Below are 23,105 nucleotides of genomic sequence, written 5' to 3'. Positions count from 1 at the left end.
CCTTAGGTATCGCGATTTGGAGTCACTTTGATCTCGAGATCCACCACATTTCTTAAAATATGTATGCGTTAACACCCCTTTCAAACGTATTAGGAGAGATATGTTACTGACGGTAATGAACTTTAGCTGTAATTAGGGCATCGTTCCGAAGCTAATGGAATTGTAGACTGCGCATCTTCGAAGGGAGGGAATATGACAACAACAAAACAGAAAATATTTGCAGCGAGTGAGCGTTCTCGGTTTTGTACCCTTGGAGAAAGTGATATAAATTGATTTCGTAAATGCATCAGCCACCTGGCAGGACCATTTACTGCACAAGGCGATTTTCGTTCATCGCTAAACGATGATAAGGAAAAGTCAAAATTTCGACTGGCAGCTGTTTATGGCGCTAAATATCGTATACTTTTAACTTAACATAACAATAAAAAGTACCCTAACATTGATTAGCCCCAAATGAGAGTTTTATGTTTTATAGGGCAATAAAAAGTCTTTTCAAAATGGCGCCGATCTTACTTTTATTACGCATTTTCTTAGTTCTGTACCTTTGGCTGCAGTCAGCAATATATAGGAACATACATCAAGTATATTCGACCCTTTAAGTTACGACCGTCAGTTCTGGGTGGCAACCCTCGCTCGCACTGAGGGCCGGTAGAGCGTACGCGTTGGATAAGGGCAGGATAACGCATATACCCTAGCAACTACTGCAAGCAGCGTATATATTAGGTACGGTGCTCCCAAAATCGATATGGTTTGTTTTGCGCGGAGGCAAGGGGAGATAAGTAAGGGCGGAAGAGAAATACGCGCACTGTCGGGGTGAGGGGTGAATGCGTATGGTACGCCATGTTACGATTTTAAGCACACAAAAAACATTTTACACATGAACATTGTAGTGTTTAGTCAATACCGGTTCGGGTCGTAATCGCAAACACATTGACGAAATGTGATTTTAAAATTGTGTTTTCCAACGTTTCACTCGTGAGTATGACTTGTGTAATGTAAAATCCGGTAAATATGCAATTATAAATTAATTTATTTTGTATTACTCGCTGTCTTTGCCCACTTGCGGTTAGTATAATAATTAAAAGTTGGTTTGGTGTATTTTAATGTTCGACAAGCATGTAAGGAAATCATTTAAATTTCTCGGTGGAGGAAGCGCTCGCACATGGATTTTAAAGATTTGGACGTACGTAAAATTGTGAATGAGATGGTGTCGCTTTAACCTACATAAACAAAAACATATTCGTAAAATTAATGTTGAATGACAAAAAACCGTCTGTCTACGAGCTCCTTTTGCGGCGCGCGAACCTAAATATTAAACTAATTATTACGTTTTCGCGACCGCACTTTGTAAATTCCGGGAAATATTTGCATATTGCTTCCTTTGGCGGGGGTTAGGGGTTGTTGGGACCCTACGATGCACACGGAAATGTGCGAGGGACATTCGCACATTTTCACGTAGCGGAAGTGGCTTCCCTTTATGGAAATATTTACGTCTTCGGATTAATTTTATTACTTTGTCTTTTTTACACGTGCGCCCCCATGTTTACATTTGACCCAAATTTGAAAAATCTGCGAAAGTGCGTTGATTTTCAGCAATATCGAAGAACAGAGAAATCTGAAATACGAATTTAAAATTAATTAAATTTGTTAACGTTGGCCTTTTTGTGGGGCTTAAGTTAAGCGGGAGGAAATCGAGAAATCCGCAATTTTTAATTTCCGTGTGCTTCATCGAATTAGGTTTTCATGTAATTACTAATTTTAGGAGTCGCGATTAATAGCGCAACGGCGGCTCGCAATATGTTTATTTGACGGGAGTTAATGCAAATAATAGCCGATGCATGTTGCAGTGTAAATCGGGCGGAGGTACGTACGGACATGACCGGTTTTTTTCTGATCTGAGAAAAGCAGGAGCAGCCATGATGGCAAACTAAGTGGCACCGAGAGCAAGTACTGCTCAGTGCTCAAATGGTAGTAGGCGGTAAACGCGGCAGGTCGACGCGCAAGTGTTCTGCACGCAGCAAGTAAGAGCAATCGCGGTTCGCAGCGATTGTTTCAACAATTGCAACCGCCTTGGCTGCATTCGGCGGATGCCACGGTTGTTGATTGTTGATGCTATTGTTGAAATGTGCAGTGTTTTGTTTATTTTTTTTGTTATCAGCAAAGAAGTGGCCCACATAAATTAAAACTCGACGCTCTCATCTACGTACAATAATTGCGAAGTGCAACTAATGCAAGTGCATTTAAATAAAATTAAGGAAATTCAGTGCTTTAATTTAAACCGCACCGATTATTAATTGTGATTACCCCCAATTTATTTTTTCGCGACGCGCTCTCGTAATTAAATAATATGAACTCTCGCGCCTTGTTGAGAAATTTGGTGTTGTGAAGCAAAACAGTGTCTAATTAGCGAAGGGCTTTCCTAAGGGCTTAATAAGAGTAAGTGCGATTTTTCTTCAGCGTGGTTAGGGTCGCCTCGGCGATTTTATTTAGCACCGGGATCTCCTAAATATAATTATATAAATCCGTACTGTTTGATCAATTAAATTGTATTAAACTGCGTATTGATTTTGCAATTATTGAGAACCAATCAGAAATAGACTTTTTTCTTGTTCTTGTAAAGTTGCGCACGTCTCTGGTAGTTTTTAACGTGGTTTTTCTATTTTTGCGCATATCCCCAATTTTTGCCATTGCGCCATTGTCCAGTTACCTCCAATTTTTTAGCGGATTATTGATTTTATTTCATTCCACGAATGTAGTTACTTGCACTTACGAATGCAGAACGTTCAATGGGCGCTTCCGGTTGAAGAAGAAGCGCCCACCGAACTTGCCAATTTTTTAAAATCTTCCAAGACGCAGGAAATCGTTCATCAGCATTCTCCACTTAATTTGTGTAAATTATTCGATGTAGGCGTTGTAATTGATGGCAATAGGTAATAAAAAGTAAGCAATGAATGAGTACGCTTTCTATTTTTATATATTACACTCGAATTCCTTATAACAATTTTGAATGATATCATTTCTTTCAATTGTCGTCTCCGGCGACGAGTGATTTTATAAATATTCCGCGCTTACCGTACCTGTGCATCGAAATGCGGGGTATAAAAATAATTCTCGTACCCTCAAAGCAAAGCTTACACAGCTCAAACATTTTCATTCATAATTCCTCGCGCAAACCCCCTAGCAATTTGCATAAAATGCACCGTTTCATCCTTGACATTATGCAACTTTACGCACATTCGCAAAAAATTGATAAAGACAAAGCCGATCTTGGCACAGGTATAAAACACGTGAAACGAGCACGTAATGAGTTCTTGATCGATCAATTGTGAGCGTTCTCTCTTTCTATCTTTAGAATCTTAAAATAAAATTTTATCGCTTTTTATAAGGCACCCGTAATAGATAACTCAAAAAATTGAAATAGCGCACGTGCGTGACTCCCTGTTTTATTAAAATTGTGTCCACGTGACATCGGGAGCACTTCTAAATGTATTCGATTATGCCACCCAAATCAACCTATAGTGCGCCATCTAACCAGAAATGGCCCCTGTAAAATTGCTGACAGAAATCCCAAAAAAACGTTAATAAATTAGTACGGGTGGGCTTACTGGCAGTAGCGGAATATTAATCTCGAATTAATCAAAATTTATATATCAAAAAACTTGACATGTGGACGTTACTATCAAATGCAAAATCTCTAAATGAGTATACAGGTTACTTCCACCATTAGCGGTCGTTTATTTGCAGTAGCAGTGTTTAATTATTTCCTCTTCCACTCGAAAAGCTCTCACGTTATAATAATAATACATATAAATATATCATTATTTATCCAACGAAAAGGTACATTGTTAAAAGAGCAATTTGAAATTTAATTCAATTAGTTACCGTCGATGCCTCTTTTGGTTCAATTACGCTTATTTTGTTTGAATTAATTTGATTGCCTGAAATGCCTCTGCGTGAAGGAGTAAATGTCGCCATTCGCTGATGTCGTATTTGTGGTAGGTATAGGTGTTTATTCTTTAGTCACGCTTTTAACGCCGTAATTGCGAGTTCTACTTCCTAAGGTTTTGACGTCCGCAGAGATTTACCACGGTCGTCATTCTGCAACTCGAATTAATTATGCTCTCGAGTGGAAGAAAAATGTCGATTTTGGCCGGATCATCTTCAATTGAGATGTTGTAAATTCCTTTTTGTACTATCATGTACCTATCATTCAAATTCTGGACTCTTATTTTTGAATTTATTCGTTTTATAGTATGTGAATCTTCACCTGTACCCTCGCCTGTACCGCTTTATGTGATAGATTGGTAGACATATTTTATGCTATCCCAGATCGTTTGAATTTTTCAGATAATTCCAAACTCGCCAAATTTGACATTAATTCCTGAGCACGCTGTATATATTAAAAATGTGGGCCTTTCAAAAATTGTTAAATGTTAAGAATCGCAACTAATCTCCAAAAACCTCAGGATGCCTTCCAGAGCTTTTCGGATTCTTAAGATTCATTTTTCTCTATTTAGGGGTAAAGACTTTAAGAGCTTTTGTAATTGTTTGAGGCGTTACTTCACTTATACATGCATATGGTGGCAATTTTCCCAAGAGACCTTCACATCTTTTTTCTCCAACAGTATCAATGGTCTCTACGGCCTCCTAGATGCCTTTAGAGCTAGCAGATCAATAAGAGCTTTTAATAATCTTTAGGGGTATTTAAAGTGCGAAGCTTGAAATGTCTGAAGGGCGAATGGCGAGGTGAATGGTCTGTGATCAAGTAAATAAGTCGTTTTGAATCAGTAAATTATTTAAATTATAATTATTCTATTTAAATGTTTCGTTTAGTTCTTCATTCTAAGCGTATTTATCATTTTTCTACATCTAATTCTAGCTCTTCCGCATTAGTTTTATTCGATTTTAAACGTGGGGAACAAGGAAACTAGCGGTAACAATCGTTTTACTAGCTACCTCCAGTGCAATTCACAACAAGATATCTCGGGAAAAAAATGTATTAATTATTGCTTGCGACGCTTATACGAAACTTGTGTTATTGAACCCACAGCGGAGAATAATTTTATTAAAAGAATATTTTTCAAAAGTTCTAACGATAGCACCACTTGTATATCTGTACTTGTACATAACACATGTATTATTTTTAACCCGTTCAGGTATATGGTAGGTATATGTATAGCAAAACTGAGAAACCACAGTTGGTTATGATTTGATCGAAAGGACCTTTGTCAACTAAACTAACGAATAGGTAAATGTGTAAACAAATATAGCAAAGCAGCTCCTTGGGTATGGCATTAGCGTAGCATTGTATGGCTAAAGCTATGCTCGTTTTGAATTTCATGCAATTCGGTTCATAGACAAAGCAGATGTCAAAAGGGCCTCTTTATTTTTTGGCCTACATTGCCAATTCGCGAACTCCAATCTACAAATGTGATAAAGAATCTACCTGCAAAATTTCATCGTAATCGGTCCATTCGTTTTCAAGATATCGTGCTAACAGACAGATAACGGACGGAAAATTATAAACTCGTTAGGAGATCGTTAATAATGTACTAATTGATGTGGTAGTGTGAAGTTAGCAACAAGTAGCAGAGAATAAATTTTGCGTATTTCATGTAAACGATCCAGCATTAAATATGCAAAAATCTTAACTCAAGGAAGTTTGGAAATTAATAATTACCTATATTAAATCGCGCAATTGGCAAACGCCATTGAATGTAAACATATCGACCCTTAAATAACGCCAATTAAATGTATACATATAGGCTTCATTTATTTGAAGATAATTTTGATTCTTACTCGTTTTTCCTCGCGTTTTTCATAGTTATGCGTAGTGACAGATATGTATAATTTAGACTTTTGTTTGTGTGGCGATTAATATTTAATCTACACATACCCACCCTTCAAAAACACCATATTACAAGGCGAAGGTTTTCTGATCACTTCAATATTAGATGTGTGGGCTGTGGGGGTCACGGTAATTATTTTGTAAAATTGTGGGTAAAGAAGTTTAGAGAAATAACGTCAGCTTTAACTGCTCGTTCAAAGACTGTAACTGCTCCTGCGAATGTTGAAGCTATAAGGCCCGCAATCATTCAAAATCCAAGTGATCTGTGCGTAATCACAAGTGGTCATTTTTCCAAAAAAATGTTAAGGTGTCATCTCTACAAGATCCAAATAGTGCAAGAATTAAACTGAGTTAGAAACCGTCGTTGTTTCGTCGAAACAATGATAGACCGAATTAACAATGTTTTGTTCAGTGACGAGACACACTTTTAGCTTTCAAAATTCTCGCTATTGGGCGAAGAAACAATCCAATTACGATAAGCCGCTACATAGCCGAAAAGTAACTGTATAATGTGCGATATCGGCTTCAGGAATTTTCGTAATTAAATAGTGATCGTTATTTATGTACTTCGCAAGTTTTTCGTACCTCGGCTGCAAGGATTTGATGACTTTGAATCAGGATAGATGATTACACCAAGATGGAGCCACCGCACATACAGCGCGAGCATCTATGGAATTCGTTCGAGAATTACTCCATCTTGCTTTGGAGACCTAAACGGGCTCGAATTTTTTTGGATTCCTCAAAAGTAAAGTGTATGTTAATAGAATTCGCAAAAAGTAAAACAAAAACGGGAAGAAATTATTGCATTCATAGATGTGTTTAGCAGTATTTAACCCCAGATTTAACCCTATAAAGACAGAATTGCAGTAGTGTTGTAGACATAATGGAAGGCACTTAGACAATATAAATTTTCAAACATAAACTTTGGTTCAATAAATAAAATTTCAAATTTCGAGTAAAAAAATGTATTAGACTTTAGAAGGGGAAATACGAGGGGAAATCCATTACTCGACACCCAGTATAAACAAAACAAACAACTTCCTATAAGAAAACGTCAGTATTATTTAAATGAAAAACACTCGGGAAAACAGATAACCAAGCGTAATATAATATAAAAATAAAGATTTTGTAGAAAAAAATAATATACTGTTTACTAATTCGCTAACTGTGAGTATGCTGTCACTTCCTTCTTGCGGGTATTAAAGAGAGATACATATGACATATGACGCAACCGCCAGTTCCTACTATACAATATAGTTTACAATACAATGTATATATTTTTTAGCGCATTTTTGCAAATTTGCTTGGGTTAAATAAGCTGATGCAATTTTTTCTTTAAGGTGAGGTTTACATTAAAAAAGTGGAAATTTGTTTCCACATCAATAACTTCCTTCTGGGTAGGTATACAGTTTTGATTGAAATAAACATTCATTCAAATATATAATGTTCCGACATTTGCATGAAACAAAAATTATTTAGCTAATTCCTGTACTTTTCGCCGTTATTTAGGAAAGAAGTTCTTAAAAAACTCCCATATTAAATATATATAAATATACTGATAACAATTTGTTACCAAATCTAACTTCATTCACAAGCTTAAACCTTTAGCAACCATCGGTCGTTAACAGAAGTTCATTTTTTTACCTCGAAACAAAGTTATTGAGGAAATCGCAAGGCAACTTTTGCACTTTTTGTAAACGCCACTTTAAAACCTTTAGAGTCGTCAGTGATTTCGATAACTCGAGCAATGTACCATGAATCATAGTGAGTTAATGTCTATTTAGTTTTTATCCTGAACATGCCCTATGATAAACAGACAGACAACATTCTTAATTCTGGAGCGATTTTTATGAAATTTTGTGAAAACTAATGGAACTTATAAGCAGACGTACTTGTCGTAAGGTGAAAACCTCGGTTAAAACTTTAGATTGAAATATCTCGAACACTGAGTGTTGGAAGTTAATATAAGTAAATAATTAATAAAAAGCGAATGTGGTAACTCGCATCAAACCTCACATTGGACCTAATCAGATTACCAGTAATGGAGATATTTTGGAGAAAATGTTGGTACAGGGTGAAGATAAAACATAGATGCATCTGCCGCACTGATAAAACATTCCTCAGAGGTCATCCGAGAAAAAAAGTTGTACAAATGCCACATTAGTAGTCGCATTTTAAATGCCACATTGGTAGTCGCATTTTAAAGCTTTTCTCTCTCCAAAATCCGAGCCAAAATCATTAAGCGAGTTCTGCTAAACAAAACATTAAGGCTGTGGTTAAGGCGAGGGTTAAGGTAAAGATAACTAACATTTTTATCACGTATATTTGTATATCAGAAGAAAGAAAATTTGATCTGCAAAGTTTTCGACTGACAAGAAAGTTTTGTTTGCAAATATCAACATACCAGAAGAACGTGTTTCTAAATGACATTCGACAAATATTATATTTAACATTTGTCACGATTTTTCCTCTGAAAGTGTTAGTCTTAAGTTGAACGCTCATTGTCAAGACTAACTTGAAAACCAAAAGACCCTGATATTTTTATATGGCCAAATTAGCACATTAATTAATATCAGACAAAATTGTCGATTCTACAATATAAAAAGAATTTGAAGTTTCCAAAAATTTGAATAACTCGAAAACATGGCACAAAATTTGTTACAGCCGAAACCGGCACAAAAAGACCACAAAGGGAGAATTTTGAAGATAATAATGTCGGTACTATAAGCTCGGGTACCTACGTTTCATCAAAGACTAAGGAGGATAGTCTTTGGTTTCATTCAAGCGAAAAAATTTTTTTATTGCATTTTAGTCCTGTGATATACCCACAATTTTTTGTAAAGAACTTTATTTGCTGGGAAAATCAAGAGATAACTACAATAGTAATATTACGACTGTCACGGTATAATAATAAATGTCAGTTTAAGTTTAAGATTCTCGTAAACTGAGCATAAATGACTGCAAAAAAACCGATGAGGAAGCTATGAGGCAATTATTCCTTCCATATCCAGCAAGATGCAAGAAGCAGTATTCATTACTAAATTGTGTTCACAATGTTTACTACTACTTGCTTATAATCCCTAGGGAAGAAAGTGCCTGATAAGTGGAAGAATATTCTCGTTTATTTAGGCCACTGAGTATAGGTACATTTTGTTATTTTTGATCAAACAAGGACTTTGTTACAATTAGTCTATTGGTCTATAAGTCTATTGGTGCATGTAGTGGCGTTATGACAATACAGTTTCCTAATAAATAGGGCCCTTTTTTTACTCATACGCCGTTATTATGAAATTTTTAGCGTTTGTAAACGACGATCTCCTAGGTGTATTTCTTCGTCCATCGACCTGTCCTCCTAGCTACATGAAAACGATACGTTCGTTGCTTTAAAACTTGTACAAGAAAAGAAGCACAAAGGGACCGGAATTTCGGGGGACTTGGGTTTGTCCAGTGATAAGTATTTGAATCAAGTTTTAATTTTTGAAGATTTTTAAGATTCCGAAGCTGATGTTCCTAGGTACACAAGAGCGCTCTTAATTTTAATTGTTTTTAAGTGTACCCTCAAGTGTAATTGAGCTGTATAAAGTCGCCAATGTCCATTTTGATACTGTAAAGATAAAATACAATTCAATTTTTCTCTGTAATTTAATAATACAACAGAACAGAGTATAGCCAAACATATAGCGTAGTGACCAAAATACATTAACGTTAACAAAAAGATAAATAGATAAATACATGCAATCAAACTCGTTTAGAGAAACGATAAGTAAGTCATTAACTTTAGTACTTAACTTTTAGAAATTGCACAGGTATTTGCCTAATGAGAGCAAGAATAATAGATTAATAAATCGGAGATAAGGGCATCTTGAAATTTTCTGCAAAACCAAAGGCATTGTAAATATTAAATTAAGATGTTTTCCAACCCATTGGTTCTACCCATATTCGGGTACCAACCCGCAATAGAAATTAGAATCCTTTTATTTTAATCTGGATTTTAACGGACACCTAATCTCATATAGGTATTTCTGATGTACCGTGACCTCAACTACTCGTTTTTCTTCTAAATGCTCAATTTTATTCATTATTTTCGGAAAAAACAGTTTATTTTATATATATGAAAAATTAAATAGTTCTCCATTTTTGAGAAAATACAAGAAATTTTAAAACCAAAACTTAATTTTTAAGTTTTATGGATATTGAAACTTTGGAACGTATTTCGAAGCGCTTCAAACATTAAAAAATTTTAAACTCGTGTCTACCTTTGGAATCATATTTTTCTTTATGACCTCAAAATTTTTGATGATTGTGGCAAGGCCACCAGGGAGAAGTGAATTCCCTGAACCTAAAACTTTTGGCGAGCGTACAAGATTTCTGAACTATGATTTTCGCGCCATATCGGCAGATTGGTTTATTTGGGAAATGAAGATGAAGTCCAACGCGACTGAAAAAGTGCAAATGTTCTAGAAAAAGTGAAATTCGTTCATTTCCTTATTATATTTTTTGTGACATTATTTGAAAGGATTTTATAAAGTGGCTAACTGACTGACTGACTGACTGTATTTATTAGATTTTAATCACACTGCTTTTTTAGCCATCATGAACTTCATTTTTTGAAATATGATAACGCATTTTTTTACTTTATATGTATGTATTTTAAAAGATCTCTTATAAAAAAATATATGGATCACACTTCGTTAGTTACTAATCGCTAGCACCTTAAAAAATTAGAATAAAAAAATGTACACCAGGTGACTATGAAACAAAAGCATTCACTGCGAACTGTCTGACGTATTTGTTAAATATTAAAGTTCTTTGCTGCTGGATCTATTTATATTGTAGCAGAAAATTAAATGTAAATCAATAAAAGCAACTGATATGAATAAACTTATTAAATATCGAAAAGATAAAATTTCTTTTGTTCCGTAAAGTAGGCAACAATCTAGTCTAGACATCAGGTATGCTTTTGTTTCATGGCCACCCTATTTTTTGTGTAATTTTACTTTATTGTCGGACGATGGCGTTTATAGTAACTAAGCAAGTGTGATAGTATATTTTCAAAAAGATGATTCCTTCCAAATATAAACTTCGGATAATACCAACTTGGTAAGGGAAAAAATTTTGCAGTGCGAAAGTGTCATTTGTCTTCAAAAAACCTTTTAAAAAACTCAGAAAGAAAGTAAAAAAATGTTGATCTTTTCCGGATACCTTTGAAAGTTGTCGGAAGTCCTTGACTTTATCAACGTTAAATTCCACAAGGAAGTTGGTAAGTTTGCTTCCACCGACTACGTATCTCTCACGGTTTTCGAGATCCCAGTGGTCATCTTCGAATTTGGGACACCCTGTACAGCATAGAAGTGAGTTGACTGTATCCAGTTATACTTTCATTCTGTTATGCAACCGCCTAAAAAAATAAATTTAGTTTTAGGTACTGGACGCAATTGAAGTACTAAACAAAAAAAATAGAAGCGCTCCTCAATCACGTTCGTACAGACGATAATTATACGTATTACAGCGAATCGCGTAAAGGGTAATTAGTAGAAAATTGATTACTAAATTCTTTGTACCCAAACATTGAAATTATAATACTTTCGGTCAAATATCGAAGCTAATTATAGTCTTCCTGTAAAAATCTCCGCATTTGATTAACAAAAAACTCGTATTTAACTACCTACATCTAATTAATAATTTTTTTATCTTATTTATTTATATGAAATTTATGTTAGAGAAGTAACTAGGAATTTTATTAAATTTTTAATTGGTAATTAATGTTTTTATGTAACCGTAATTATAATATTAAACAATAAAAGTAACACGCAAACATACCCATCCATATCACTTACGAAGTTGCATGAATTAACAAATAACAGGTGTAATTACCGGCATTTTTTTGCTCTATAAGCATAATTTTTGGCGATTTGAATTGTTAGTATATTCCATTTCTCATTACCCGCTTACATTTTCAAATATAAATAATGTTTAATTAACATGGAGCGAGTAATTAGAAATAATTAGTATAATAAACCGGAGTTTTGTTAGGTAAATTCTTTCATTAGTTTATATTTATTGTAATTAGTATTTTAGAAAAATGCGGCGGCTCTCCTCGTACCCATGTAACTGTAACAAGCTGATTCTTCCCTTATAAATTGGGTATACAATAATTAATGCTTATAATTGGGTAGATTGCTGGTTTAATGAGGATAAGCTCTGCAGTTGTGGTTTAGTTTTGGTATATGTGTTCGAGTTATACGTGTACTTGTTCATAATTGGCGATAAGCTGAATCGATCTAATATCCGCTCGTGTCCGTGTTTCTAAAATTCATCTTCCTGGTCATAATGAATATTTCTATTGGTGTCATTAGCTAATAGTTAAATCCGGTTCGTAACCAAACTATCGGTACTTACTATGGCTATACGATTTTTTTACTATTTTTTTTTCAGGTATTTCCTGTGTGCATTAATGGCCGACTAATAATCTCTAATGCGCTTCGTATTTGATTGGTATACTTGTAATGCAACCTTGAAGATCAGTGGAGAGGGCCAGTTCTGGATTTAGACAGAAAACGTGTATCGGATATTTCGAAGAAAAATTCGTAGGAGCAAGTAGCTTTTTTTTCCTTTTGAGAAAACTGGCAAATTTTTGGTGCATTTTTTAAGAATTAAATTGATTTTATCTCTCATGGTATTCTAATGAAAGGTCTCTACGATAGGAATCAATTTCTACCAATCATAGTCCTCCTCCTCGACCCCTTATCGTGATCGGTTATAATGCCTTATATTTTAAGAGCGAATTGGCGGAGGAGGGTACTCGCAAAGGGTGATAGGGACGTCTGGAAGAAATTGGCGATGGCAAAACTTTAAGACCGAATATCTCAAAAATGGTTTGTCGGAGGAAGTACTCACAAAAGCAAAATGAATCGTCTGGGCGAGACATATCTACTGGTGAAGTCGAAGTGAATATCTTAAAATCAATGTATCGGTGATGTCAAAACTCTCAGTGCAAATATCGACAGAACGGAGGAGGGTACTCTCAAGGGGTAAAAAGATCTTCTACACGAGAAACATATATCTACTGGCGATGCAAAAACTTAATTGTGAATACCTATCTCGAAAATCTTGGGGGAATGCACCTACAAAGGGAAAATGCAATATTTCTGAGAATTTCTCTCTCTTTATCTGCACAGAAGTTGTGCACAATTTATACTTGTTTATCCGTGCATTAGCGTTGCTACATATTATATTCTTTATTGAGTAGTAAGAATTGAAATTTTGCGGATTTATATTGTTTATGATAGCAGAGAAAACCTCCCCTTTCATGATAATGAAATTCTAATGTTTTAATATTTAGGGTTCAAGAAAATAATTTTGAATATGTGAAACAAGAATAATGTCATTGTCAGATTTTCTGTAATTTTTTGAAATTATCTAGAGAAGATTCACAAGAATTGCGAAAATTATGTTTTCAATTCGGTTAAATTCGTTTATTACCCATCCATAGATTATAAAATTGTAATATTAATTTGAATTCATATACCCGAATATACCCTTTTGAATATTGCGATTTCAGTGGTCTACCATACAAATAAAGGGATTTTTCACGATTTCTGACCCTACCAGCGGTTTAAAATTCAGGTTGTGTTTGCCCTCCAAGTGATTCCGGTTATGAATTACTTCCAAACAAAAATTGAAATTCCTTTTCATCAATTCTATCAAGAGCTTTGAAACTTCCAAAAATAACTGAGATCACCGAAAAACTGAAAATTTTTTCGGAGAATCCGTTATCAGACTTTTCATACCACGCTATATGTAGAAGATACAGGCTACTAGTTTCTTATTTCCTATGGGCGCCATATTGGATTTTTACAGAATGCGATAGAAGACAAAAAAGAAAAATAATGACGTGTCACACTCTATACTTACATAAACTTACAAGAAACATTTCAATATCAAAAGTTTTACGTTCATCAACAAAACATCCAGGAGTAACTAGATCTTGCTGAATCAACATGGTTATGATGGCGGTGCATTCAAATGAATCTTTTTGTCCTCTATGATTCTGTAAGAATCCAATATGGGGTCCATACAAATAGGTTCTCAATCTAGCGCGCTATGGAAATTCTGATAACCGATTAAGATATTCCGAAAAAAGTGCCCATAGAAGGTTGCAATGGGAACCGTCCATATCCGACCGTTTAAGCTAGGAAAAAGATAACAAAATTTGACATGTATAGTTTTTAGGTGATATCTCAGTTATTTTCAAAGATTTTTCAAATAGGTATTTCAAATGCATTTTTTTAGTCACAGAAAGCGACAACTCTGCCCCCATGCGAATGGTTTCCGATCCCGTTTCTCATATAAGTATAAATATTTATTCTCGTATTGATTTTAATTTCATTTTAAGCCTTTATTTATGAGCGGAAGGCGGTTCGTCCAAGGTTTCTCTACCATTCCAATCCACTATGCTGCGAATCTAGTTAGCTTCTGAAATTTCGTCTTCTTTTATAACCCCCCCCCCCCCCAATCATTCAGTTGTATTTTTTTATTCACCAAGGATTTGTGAAAAACAAAATTATTTTGAATTAACTTTGAACATTATCGGTACTGCGGCTTGAAATTGAATTGAATTGGTTCGTTAATGCCTATTATTACTTTTTATCTCGAAGAATTTTTAAAACTTCCAAACTTCCAAATCAAAAAATATTGACAGTTAGTTCAATATAAGTAAATTTCTTTTGTGATAATTTTCACTGTGTATAGTATGAATTTCAATTTGTTTATATTTACTAATTATATTCATGGTCGGTAAATACACATTTGAATTATCCATTATTGTTAATTTCAAATTATTTTAATCTTTCCCCCACAAAAAATTTTGGTTCCTACGCCTCTGAATGAGGAATACATTTCTAACTGATACTATTTTCTCAAATATGGGGTGATTTTGCGCATGTTCATTTTGTTGTTCTTCTCTCTTCTTGTTGGTTCTTATTCTCAAATGTCTTTCTTTTATATGTACCTATGCAATATGGAGGAACAAATATGCCACAGTGAAATAATGGTGCAATGTGTGCAATAATATAGTACAATGTGCGCAATAGTGGTGCAATCCGTCCAATGGTTGTGCAATCTGTACAATATTAGGGCAATTTGTACTATATTATTGCAGTGTGTGCAATTTTGCACATGTGCGGTACCTCTGATATTGGAGTGATTACTTACCCCCTCGCTTCCAACCACCAAACTTTGATGGTTCCGCCCGAAAGATATGAAAATTCGTGTGTCGTGTTTTCAAGATCTCTCCTCTGAATTATTGCGTGTTTAGTTTTCGTTCTGGAAATTTTAATAGTAAATGTTTTAAGTGATATATCGAGACTATTGAACACCCTGCTTTCTTTGCAAAATTGCGATTTTACTTGTGCACTTTTTAACGGTAAATTTAAAATTGAAATTTAGGACTACCACTTTTTTAGTACCTACTTGCTTGGTTTTAAACTGAGGAGGAAGTTTTTGATATTTTGGGCATTTTGATAGGATTTTTTTTTAAACTCCAGTGAGTATTTTCAAATCTTTTCAGTGAATTCCTCCTCACTGTTAATAACTAAGATAGGTGATCACAGAAGTGGACAACATTCAAGAGAAGAGAAGAAAAAAATATTCTCTTGAAGGAAAAACAAGCTTTCTTAGGGGTTTAGAAATACTGTGATTTTCGTTTAACATAACGAACGGAAAACCCGGCTTAAATATTCTGCCCCTCCCCAGTATCTTCCAAAAATTATTTTGAAACATTTTACCGGTTAGACTTAGGATTCATAATTCATTATAGTGCAATTTCCCAGTTCCATTTATATTTTAATTACCAATGGCCAGTTGTTGCACAGTGCATTAGCGACCACTTTTCCCCGCTAAGAATTATTTTTCGCCTTCACAAAGCAAACTTGCATTCGTTTTCACGACGGTGTGTGTTAATTCAGGCGTCACTGACCATTAGAATAAAAAATTACCATATCCTGGCTCCTTTCAGTCAACTTTTTAACTCGCTTTTTAATCGATCCTACTATCAATCAATTAAAATCTCGTCACTTAAAAAATTTACTACACGAAATGTAAGCGCATAAAATGCTTCTATTTTAGACGAAATTTTGGACATACGTGCTTACATGTTTTCAGCTTCCTACAATTTAATAGGTAAAGTAATTGCGTTAATTGGAAATAAGATTATGTACCAACTTACGACAAATCAGTTTTGTTTGGTTGATTAGGTTTACGCTTATCTGTGCCAATTTGGTGTTAATAATATAAAAGTGCGATAATTGTAGGAGAATTGAAAAATTAAAACCGATGAATTGGTAATAATTAGATCTTTAGCAACAAAAAGTGTAATTAATTAACAATGAAAATGTAGGGAGTTGATTATATGAAATAGGTCATACCTACTGGCATTCAGATATCTGCTTATAATTACCAAAGGTTTCTTTGCCGAAAACAATTTCGCGCAATTAGCCACCTTAGTTATCTGTAGGAGAACTGTGATTGAGCGAAATGGGGTAGATGCATTGAAACCTATTAAAACTAATGAAAGTCATTTAAAACACAATGGAAGATAACGACGAGTACCGAAAAGAAAAACGAGTGTTTGTATTGTAACGTAGAAGCGAAATAGCTAGGGAAGTCAAGAAAACTTTTTTTTATTCCTCATTGTTTCCAAAAGATTAAATTTATTTTAAAGGAAGCGCCACTTTTCAGTCCATAAAAATACGGGATCATTTTAGATGCAAAATTTATTTTAATTTTATCTTTATTTATGATAAAGCATTATGGGGACGATAATTTTATATTGTGTTAGAGCTGTAGTCATGTTTAAAATAATATATTATGTTTAAGAAACTATTATAGTCATACCGTGCAAATTAGATGTAATAAATATAGCGATTAGAGATGTGTCCAGAATTTTTTATTACATATTTACATACGTTATCGCGTTTTCAAGATTTATTATACCAGAACTAGATGTACTTGGCATTCTGTTTATCGCAAAGCACCTAGTACCAATAATGGGAATGACAATCCGTTAAGTATCACGGCATACCTACTTCACTACAAACTTTTCTTTTTTTTTTAATTTATTAACCCATGAAACATACTTTTAAGTTTAGAGGAAGCAATATTATTTGTTTAAATGAATTTTTTTAATTTAATTGGGTTAATTGATATTTTCAACTTAAATATGAGGGTGGACTTTCATTTTTAAGAAATTTTCTCGACATTTTTCGCATTTCACCAGAAACTAAAGAAAAATATTTTTCGGATTCTTTTGTTACCAACTATACTTATAGGTAGTAAGTACATTTATGCTTATCCAAACAATAGTTTTAACCCAAAGTTTGACGTGTTTCAAAATGCTTGACGGAGGGGGTACTCACAAACGTCAAATCAATCGTCTGGACGAGACATATATATTGGTGAAGCCGAAGCGAATATCTTGAAATCGAAGTATCGGAAGAGAGTATTCATAAAGCGCAAATAGCACGCCTGGACACATCTACTGGTGATGGCAAAACTTTCGGTGCAAATATCGGCAAAACTGGGTGGAGGAGGAGACTCTCAAAGGGCGGAAAGATCGCCTAGACGAGACTAAATATCTGAATATCTAAAAAATGTCGGAGGAAGGTATCTACAAAGGGAAAATGCAATTTTTCGGAGAATTTCTCTACGGACTTGATTTTTCTTGCATTATGTAGCCCCCTTTCCATTAATCATCTACCAAGAATCGATAAATATGGCATGCAACTACCTTATAATCCAACCATTTACTAAGCTATTTTAGTTTGAAAACATGCGCTTTATCTGTACAAGCGTTGTGCCATTGAGTAATTAATCATTCAACGGTTGTGCGCAATTTATACTTGCTAAAGTTTGGTTTCGCTACTGTCCTGCTCGTTTTCATGTTACCCAGATACCAAATTTTGTTTAGATCGGAATATTTTGCCTCCCGATTGAGGTTTGGAATCTCTTCAGTAACAACATATCACCTACTATATGTGGCTAATTTTGTATTGCCTCAGTCTGAACGCATCCTAATACGTTTGAATTTGAGGTTTTCGCATGGCATCGTCTTCTATAGTAGCTAATGACAACATTCTGGTTCCAGCGAATTCATGCTTAAAATCCATTCCATTTCATTTGATTAAAAACTCCCCGGCCAACCTTTAAAACATTCCTATTATCTAAATAATTAGAAATGCAATGGCTGTTTTTCATACGTAGAGCAGCATCTTCTGCTGCATATCACAATATTCACAATCATAAGCGTGTTCAAGCTGTTCGTCAAGGTACGTAGGTACTTACTGTTTTCTAGACGAAATTGGTGAATAACTGAAGATTTTACTCTACCAATCAAATGAGAAAAAGACAAGTAGACTCCAAGATTAAATTCTCGCAACGAAGTTAGTGAATAAAGATTTTGGTTTTCTTGTAAAATGGTACCTCCTTCTATTCGGTTTCAGTGCTAAGATCTCGTCCCTCGCGCGGACGAACGGACCGACAAACAATAAGCTAATCAGAATGCCCTTGATCTCTAGAGAAATTCTTCGCAATATTTGCATTTTCCCTTTGGCGAGTACCCTCTCCGCCGTTCTCGAAATACTTGAATGTTTGACATCTCGTTTTGGCCCCGCATTTTCTCTTGACTTCCCTTTCTTTTCTAATGAATATTAAAATTTACCTTGCTCTAACATATTTTGGCGAGGAGTTGGTGACGATTTATTAAAGGAGATAAAAATTTCCTTCATTGCCTAAAAATTGCCCCCATTTCCCTTAATTTTCCCAACATTTCCTCTATTTCCCCAAAATGTCCTATTTCCCCAGAATTTCCATTTCCTACATATTTCCTCGAAATTTCCTATATGAGGGACAAGATTTTCCGTTACTTATTTTAGAGGACAAAGATTTCCCTGAATTAGCGCAAAACGGCGCAAAATGAGTAACGTTACATCCTTATAGAAACCTTTCATTTTCTTAAAATTTCTTCAGAATGCCCTCGGAATTTCCTCCCATTTCTCCAAAATGACCCCAAATTTTCTCTAAATTTCCTACATGAGAGACAATAATTTCTCTCGTATACATTTGCACCACTTTTCCAAGTGGATTGGAAACTGTATTTGTGATTTAGTGAAACTAATACGATTCAACAAGTATCTTTTTGAACACAATTCAACCTGCACATAAATTAAACACGGTGGACGATGGATATATATTTACAAAATGCTGTATGTGGCCAAAATGTCATTTTTTAATGAGTAGATAAACAAAACCCTGTTTTCAAAAACCAAAATAATCCTTTTTTTTTCAGAAGATTACGAAGTTGGAAAACGGAAGAAGACGAACAGACTACGAGCGTACTAAGAACACACGAACATACGAAACGACAATTCATTCTTTTTCGTTCGTTACGTTGTCATCGAGCGTGGCCAATGCGAAAGAATCGCGCGAAACTGAAATTGGACAGATCGATCGTAGAATTGGATCAAGTATAGGGCCGAAGTTGTCATAATTGGCGTAGAAATTGCCCCCTCGCTCTGCCCAATGGGGGGCGAAACCTCCCCGGAGCAGCAGTACTCGCTGCGATGGAATGACTTCCATTCCTCGATTCTGTCTTCCTTTCGACATCTTCGGGACGAGGAAGATTTTGTGGACGTTACCCTGGCATGCGATGGATGTTCATTTACCGCCCATAAAGTCGTTTTGTCGGCGTGTAGTCCGTATTTTAGAAGACTCCTCAAAGCGAATCCTTGCCAACACCCCATAGTTATACTTAGAGATGTCCAACAGAAAGATATGGAAAGTTTATTAAGGTAAGATTTTCCTGACTAATGCCGTGAATCACGATCTTTTAAAAATAAACTCGCTAAACGCCTTTTTGCTTTGGCATTTTACAATGTAATTGTAGGCAGAACAGCGATCGCTATAAGCGCTAATGATCTAATTTTGTTGAAATGAAATTAGTACGCAATTTTAAACATTAAGACAGGTGTCACATTAATAACAGAAAGCAGCTTGTTTACCTCGATTAAGCCCGATAAAAAATGAGTAAAATACAGCTGCCATTTTTCTAAAATTGTTCATTATTCAAAAAGGATGTTTTTTTTATAGGTTTATGTATAATGGCGAAGTGCATATAGGTCAAGAACAATTAACAGATTTTTTAAAGACTGCTCAAATGTTACAAGTTCGGGGGTTGGCGGATGTCCCCGCAGGATCCGCCGGACAGAGGCTTACGGCAACCGATGAAAAGATCTCACCGGTAAGTGAATTTCAATTATTTTATTCGAGCTCACTATAAAATAATCGATTGACACAGAATCGCGCATATTTTCGCGAAGATTTGGACCATTTTCAACTATTTTCCATAAAAATACGTTCGTGTCGTAACTATCACTTAAGCCATAGGACATTTAACTTTACGACGGTGATCTGAAACTTTTTCATGGCAATTCCATACTTCTTTGATTCAAATCCTATACTTTTGCTTAATCACAAATTGCGTTAAATCGCCGTAATGATCATTACACAATGGATTTTTTAATTACTTTTTAATACGACTACAATCTCATGCACAAATCACAATTACACAAAATGCAATAAAACTCATATTAGGTAACTTAAATTTAGAAAAATCATTCATTAGTATTTAGTTATTCTCATATTGATGATTCAAGATTTAATTATAAATGCGTAATTTAAAAGTAATTAAAGAAATCTTTCCACTTTGTCAAAAATATTAGATTTGTATCTACCAGGTATACAAGATTCTAGAATGTTTAAGATGCAATTTATGATAAACTTAACTGTTGTTGTACCCGGATATCTAAACCAAATTGTAGGTAGGTGCTCGTACTCATAAAATGTAACCAGTTCACATTTACATTTAATTTGTCTATTTAACAACAATGTTGTTTCTTAATGCGATCCGTCGAGGATAAAGTGAAACATATCATTTTAACAAAAATAAGATGCGTTTGTTTACGAATAGAATACAGCATACCATTTATTACAATTGCGATTTTCATTGTAAGGTCGATTGCATTCATTACCTTTTGATCGCGACTTGAACTCTATGCTATTGTGAATAATAATTTGTTTTAGAAAATATTTTTGGAAAGCTTCATTTCCTTGCTCTTTTGTATAAAATGATCGTACGAATCGTAAATAAAAATTTTACTTTCTGTCTGCATAATGGGGGGATATTCCAAATATATTGTATTTTTTATAGAACCACAAAGTACTTTAGAGGTCATTTGAATTTATATTTACGTCCTTTGTTGTAATCAGGCCGTCGCTAGCGTCTGTTTTCCCTAATAATATTATATCTGTAGTAACTGTTTGTAAATAGTTTCGGAGGCCCCTTAAGAAGTTCCAAATTTGTTGTATAGTGCTCACAAAATCAGTTTTGAAAAAAACGGCGATCTTTTACAGGAAAAGCATACTAAATAAGTCGCTATTTTCACTACAAAAATAAGGTTTGCGGTGGAATGTAATTTCACAAATTAAATCGGAAAAGTACATTTTATTGATGTGGAAAATATGCGTATGGTTCTTAAAATGGCCCTTGATTAATAAATCGAAATACTTCTCTGTATTTCTGTTTGGAAATATATGGTACTCTGTATACGAGCAGATGTCCCGTCTTCAAGGCAGTGCTAGTAGAACCATTTCCAAGTCATCGTCTTCTTTTTCTTCTAATAATGCGCAAAAGGAACCAGTGGCTATGCCGCCGTCAACGTCGTTGCCATGTCCATTAACCTAGCAGAGAAAGGTCAGCAGAACACAATCAAACATATTGCATAATTAGGTGCTAATTAAGTGCCCTATTCCCGAATTGAATGCTCCTTTTTTTAAATTATGAACCTGGCAGACATGTAATAATTAAAAAACAAGTTGTAAATCAGCATATGCATGATTAAAGCGCACAAGTAATCTAACTCAAAATAGACTAGTGCCTGCACATCTACACTATAGCAGAAAGCTTTTAATGAAAATTTGAATTCTCTAGCTATTGTAGTTGTGGAGATCTCACGTGGACAGCCGGCCTGCCAGCCATAACGAATATAATAGCGTATTTTTTTCAAAAATGCGCTAAAAAAGGAGCATTTAATTCGGGGATAGGGCACTTAATTAGCACCTAATTATAGTCAGTTCACTTTTCATTTTCTTGGTTTTTTGAGGTAGTGTTTTGCTGAGTTCATATGAAACTGTCAAAACATATAATTTTTTAAAAAAAGGAGCATTTAATTCGGGAATACGGCACATAACTAGCACCTAAGTATGCAATATGTTTGATTGTGTTCTGCTGACCTTGCTCTGCTAGATTCATGGACATGTCGTTGTCGGCTACCGGCCACTAAAAAACGCCAAGACCGCACCGTACCTTTAGGTACCTACCACAGCAGAAAGTTGCGGAAGCGTGGAAGGGTTCCATCTTTTTTATTTGTTTTTGTGTCTTGATTTTCGACTTCTATCTCCTAATTACGCCATATATCTCGTAATTTCGACTTCTATCTGATAATTTGGACTTATATCTGGTAATTGCGACTTATATGTGGTAATTGTAACTTATATAGGTAGTATAAATTGCCTCGACGGTGCATGTTCAGTATACAAACACGCCCGCACACACCTTTGTATGGTGAAGACATCAAGAGCTCTAGAGAAATGTCGAAAATGAATTCGGAAGAAAGGGTAAGTAGGAAATTCCGATTACAGTATAAGATACCTTAGGGGAATTACGAGACATAAGTCGATTTTACAAGATAACAGTCAAAATTACGAGATATATGTCGAAATTACGAGATAGAAGTCGAAATTACGACAAGTAAGTCGGAAATCATGAAATAAAAAAAATAAAAAAGAGGTGGCCCTTCTATGCTTCCGTGGAAAGTAAATTTTTCTGTAGTTCATCTTAAGAGAGAGGAATAAAGTGCGTACTTTCAAACCACGGAAGTGCCTTTTAGTGAAATAATATAAAAGCTTAAATAGCGCAAATCATACTCTTTGTTGCCTGGAAATCTCATAATGTCGACCTGATGCATAGTGATACGAGGCGAGGCGAGATTTTCCTGCACCGGTCTCATCTCGACAGGTCTCGAACAGAGACGATCTCGTTTCGCCTCAAAAGTCACCCCTATTTTCGAGTTGACGATGCACATCACAAAAGTTTCTGTATAAATAAACGTATAAACAAATATGGAAAACGAGCTCCTGAATATGG

At 34.9% G+C, this 23,105-nt stretch overlaps 1 protein-coding gene across 4 annotated transcripts in view; it reads left to right on the top strand.

Moving 5' to 3' along the window:
• Positions 1-861: 861 nt before the first annotated feature.
• LOC116170319 (protein abrupt) overlaps positions 862-23,105 on the top strand; it is a 36,352-nt gene continuing 14,108 nt past the window's right edge. The window contains exons 1-3 of one of the 4 annotated variants that reach the window (XM_031486623.1): positions 862-975; positions 19,191-19,692; positions 19,991-20,141. In XM_031486623.1, the coding sequence (XP_031342483.1) occupies positions 19,424-19,692; positions 19,991-20,141 (420 nt within the window). In that variant the 5' untranslated portion in view covers positions 862-975; positions 19,191-19,423. Of the gene's footprint in view, positions 1,006-1,936; positions 2,437-19,190; positions 19,693-19,990; positions 20,142-23,105 lie in introns of those variants that run through there. The other 3 variants (XM_031486622.1, XM_031486625.1, XM_031486621.1) reach the window with 3 other exon arrangements.

The sequence above is a fragment of the Photinus pyralis genome, unplaced genomic scaffold, assembly GCF_008802855.1.
Source record: "Photinus pyralis isolate 1611_PpyrPB1 unplaced genomic scaffold, Ppyr1.3 Ppyr1.4_LG5, whole genome shotgun sequence".
Classification (NCBI taxonomy): Eukaryota; Metazoa; Arthropoda; class Insecta; order Coleoptera; family Lampyridae; genus Photinus; species Photinus pyralis.
Note: the sequence above shows the minus strand (reverse complement) of the source record. Positions and strands in the feature narration are given on the sequence as shown.